General features: G+C 41.5%; 1 protein-coding gene across 1 annotated transcript; it reads right to left on the bottom strand.

Moving 5' to 3' along the window:
• Nucleotides 1–1,968: 1,968 nt before the first annotated feature.
• LOC110866541 lies at nucleotides 1,969–2,841 on the bottom strand. Its single transcript, XM_022115687.1, has one exon. The coding sequence runs from the start codon at nucleotides 2,839–2,841 to the stop codon at nucleotides 1,969–1,971; it is 873 nt and encodes a 290-aa protein (XP_021971379.1).
• Nucleotides 2,842–3,561: the final 720 nt, after the last annotated feature.

Raw genomic sequence — 3,561 nt, 5'->3', positions numbered from 1 at the left:
CCAATTTCCACCTAAGTCCATCACACAAGCACGCAACATATCTTCTAGAGTTTGAATTGTGCGTTCACTTTGGCCGTCTGTTTGGGGATGAAAGGCCGTGCTCAAATTTAATTGGGATCCAAAGGCCTTTTGAAAAGACTGCCAAATCCTTGATATAAAACGACCGTCTCGGTCAGAGATTATCGACAAAGGTACACCATGTCTTGCTACAATTTCTCTGAGATAGATTTTAGCTAACTTTTCAGTACTATCTTTTTCCCGGATAGGCAAGAAGTGAGCTGACTTGGTTAATCGGTCGACGATTACCCAAATCATATCGTGTCCACGAGAAGTCCTGGGTAATTTAGTTACGAAATCCATAGAAATATGTTCCCATTTCCAATTAGGGATTTCGGGTTGTTGTAGCAATCCAGAAGGTTTTTGGTACTCGGCCTTAACTTTAGCACATGTTAGACATTTTCCAACATATGTTGCAATATCACCTTTGATATTAGGCCACCAATAAAATTCCTTGAGATCGTGATACATCTTATCTGTTCCAGGATGTATCGAATATTTGGATTTATGAGCCTCGTCAAGTATTAGTCCTCGAAGACCACCAAAATGAGGAATCCAAATTCTATTCATGAAATATAAGGCTCCATTCTCTTTCGACTCAAATTGTTCTTCCATACCTCTAAGCATTTCTGCTTTGATATTTCCTGGTTTTAATGCTTCTTGCTGAGCATCAAGAATTCGAGAGGTAAGGTCGTTATGAATTGTAAGCCTTAAAGATCGCACACGCAAAGGTTTAACTCGTTCTTTTCGACTTAGAGCATCCGCGACAACGTTCGCTTTGCCCGGATGATATTTGATCTCACAATCGTAGTCATTCAACAATTCGACCCATCGTCTTTGGCGCATATTTAACTCTTTCTGGTTAAATATATGTTGTAGACTCTTGTGATCCGTGAATATCGTGCATTTGGTACCATAAAGGTAATGACGCCAAATTTTTAGTGCAAATACCACTGCACCTAACTCTAAGTCGTGTGTGGTATAGTTCCTTTCGTGAATCTTTAGTTGGCGTGATGCGTATGCAATAACTTTCTCCCTTTGCATCAACACGCATCCTAACCCTTGTCGTGAGGCGTCACAATAGACTACGAAATCATCCGTACTGTCTGGGAGTGACAGAATTGGTGCATTACAGAGTTTTTCTTTAAGCAGTTGAAAAGCTGCTTCTTGTTTCTCTCCCCATTCAAATTTCTTATCTTTTTGAGTGAGAGAAGTGAGGGATTGTGCAATCTTCGAAAAGTTCTCAATGAACCTTCGATAATAACCGGCCAATCCTAGGAATTGACGTATTTCAGTCGGTGTCTTAGGTGCACTCCAATTCTTTATGGCCTTAATTTTCGATGGATCAACGTGTATGCCTTTCTCGTTGACTACGTGTCCGAGAAATTGAACTTCGCGAAGCCAAAATTCGCATTTGGAAAATTTCGCATACAGTTTCTCCTTTTTCAACAACTCAAGAATAATTCTAAGATGGTGCTCTTGTTCATTCTTGTTTCGTGAATATATCAATATATCATCGATAAACACTATCACGAATTTGTCAAGGTAAGGCTTGCACACGCGGTTCATTAAGTCCATGAACACCGCTGGTGCATTTGTTAAGCCAAAAGGCATAACAAGGAACTCGTAATGTCCGTAGCGAGTTCGGAATGCCGTTTTTGGAACACTTTCTTCTTGAACTCTGAGTTGATGGTATCCTGATCTCAAATCGATCTTCGAATAATAGCTCGATCCTTGAAGTTGGTCGAATAGATCATCAATCCTCGGTAGTGGATACCGATTCTTGATTGTGAGTTTATTCAACTCCCGATAGTCTATGCACATCCTAAAACTTCCATCCTTCTTCTTCACGAAAAGCACTGGAGCTCCCCAAGGCGAGTGGCTTGGTCTGATGAAGCCCTTATCCAATAACTATTGAAGTTGTGTGGATAATTCTTGCATTTCCGAAGGAGCTAATCGGTATGGAGACTTTGCCACAGGTGCGGCACCTGGAATTAAGTCTATTCGAAATTCGACTTGTCGTTGTGGAGGTATTCCCGGCAAGTCTTCTGGAAAGACTTCAGGGAATTCCTTCACAACCGGGATTTCCTCAATTTTTAGCTCCTTTGCCTTCTTGTCAATAATGTGCGCTAAAAATGCTATACATCCTTTTCGTAGGCACTTTCGGGTTTTCATACAGGAAATGATTCGTAACGGCATTTCGTTTTTCTCACCGTGAACAAGAAGTGTTTCGTTATTAGGAAGGGGGATTCGAATGATCTTGTCGTAACACACGACTTCGGCCTGGTTGGTGGATAGCCAATCCATTCCAACTACGATATCAAAACTACCTAGTTGAACGGGCATTAGGTCAATTTTGAATTTTTGTCCTCCTAACTCTAAGGAGCATCCTTTAATAATGTTATTGGATTCAATCACCTTTCCATTCGCTAATTCGATAGTGAATGGAACATCTAGTTTAGTTGACTTTAGTCCAAGCATATCTTTAAATTCTAAAGATATAAAACTAAAATCTGCACCGGTATCAAATAAAATAGAAGCGAAATGATCGTTGACAGGAAACGTACCGGTGATTACATTGGGAGCCTGTCGCGCTTCTTTGGCTCCAGCCACAAAGGCTCGTCCGCGGCCTTTGATTTCTTTCGGACAGTCTTTCTTGAAGTGTCCCATATCACCGCAATTGAAACAGCCTTGGTTTTGTCCTCGTTCATTATCGTTTCTGTTGCCTCCTTCTTTCTTAACTACCTTGTTGTTACCCCAGCATTTTTCTGTGCGGTGCCCCATCTTTCCACATTTGTCACACTTGATATTTCGGCAACTACCCGTGTGATGAAACCCACATCTGTTGCACTTAGGTGCATTCCCCGCATATCCTTTTGATTCTGTTTCTGCTGCTGCTACGAATGCCTTCCCTGATTTCTTTGGAGGGTTCTCCTTTTTCTTATTTTACCCGAATGAGATCCTTTCTTAAATCGTGAGAACTTCCGCTTATTGTCATGTGAAGCGGATTCTCCTTGTTTTTCCTTCGCGTTCTGAGTACTCTCCTTGTCAAACTTATTCATCCTCTTCGCTTCTTCGGTTAAACTAACAGAAATCGTGATGGCCTCAGTGACCGTGGTAGGATGTGAAGACGTGACCAAACTCCGGATCTGGGGTGCCAATCCCTAAATATACCTTTCAACTCGTTTAAACTCTAGAGTTACCATGTACGGAACTACTCGTGAAAGATCATGGAATCGTTGTGTATACCCGTAAATATCTGGTCCGTCCATTGTTAGATGCCAAAACTCCGTTTCTAACATTTGTAACTCCGCCCTCGAACAATATTTCTCCCTCATCATCTCCTTCAGTCTGTCCCACGTAATGGCATATGCGGCTGCATCTCCCAAAATTTGTACTTGTAGATTCCACCAAGATAAAGCTTCAGCCATGAACATACCCGAGACATATAACACAGTCTGATTAAGGGTACAGTTGCTCATGCGAATGACGGAATCCATCTTC

This window comes from Helianthus annuus, chromosome 7 (assembly GCF_002127325.2).
Source record: "Helianthus annuus cultivar XRQ/B chromosome 7, HanXRQr2.0-SUNRISE, whole genome shotgun sequence".
Lineage (NCBI taxonomy): Eukaryota > Viridiplantae > Streptophyta > Magnoliopsida > Asterales > Asteraceae > Helianthus > Helianthus annuus.
The sequence above is the reverse complement of the archived record's forward strand: the minus strand, read 5'-3'. Positions and strand labels throughout refer to the sequence as shown.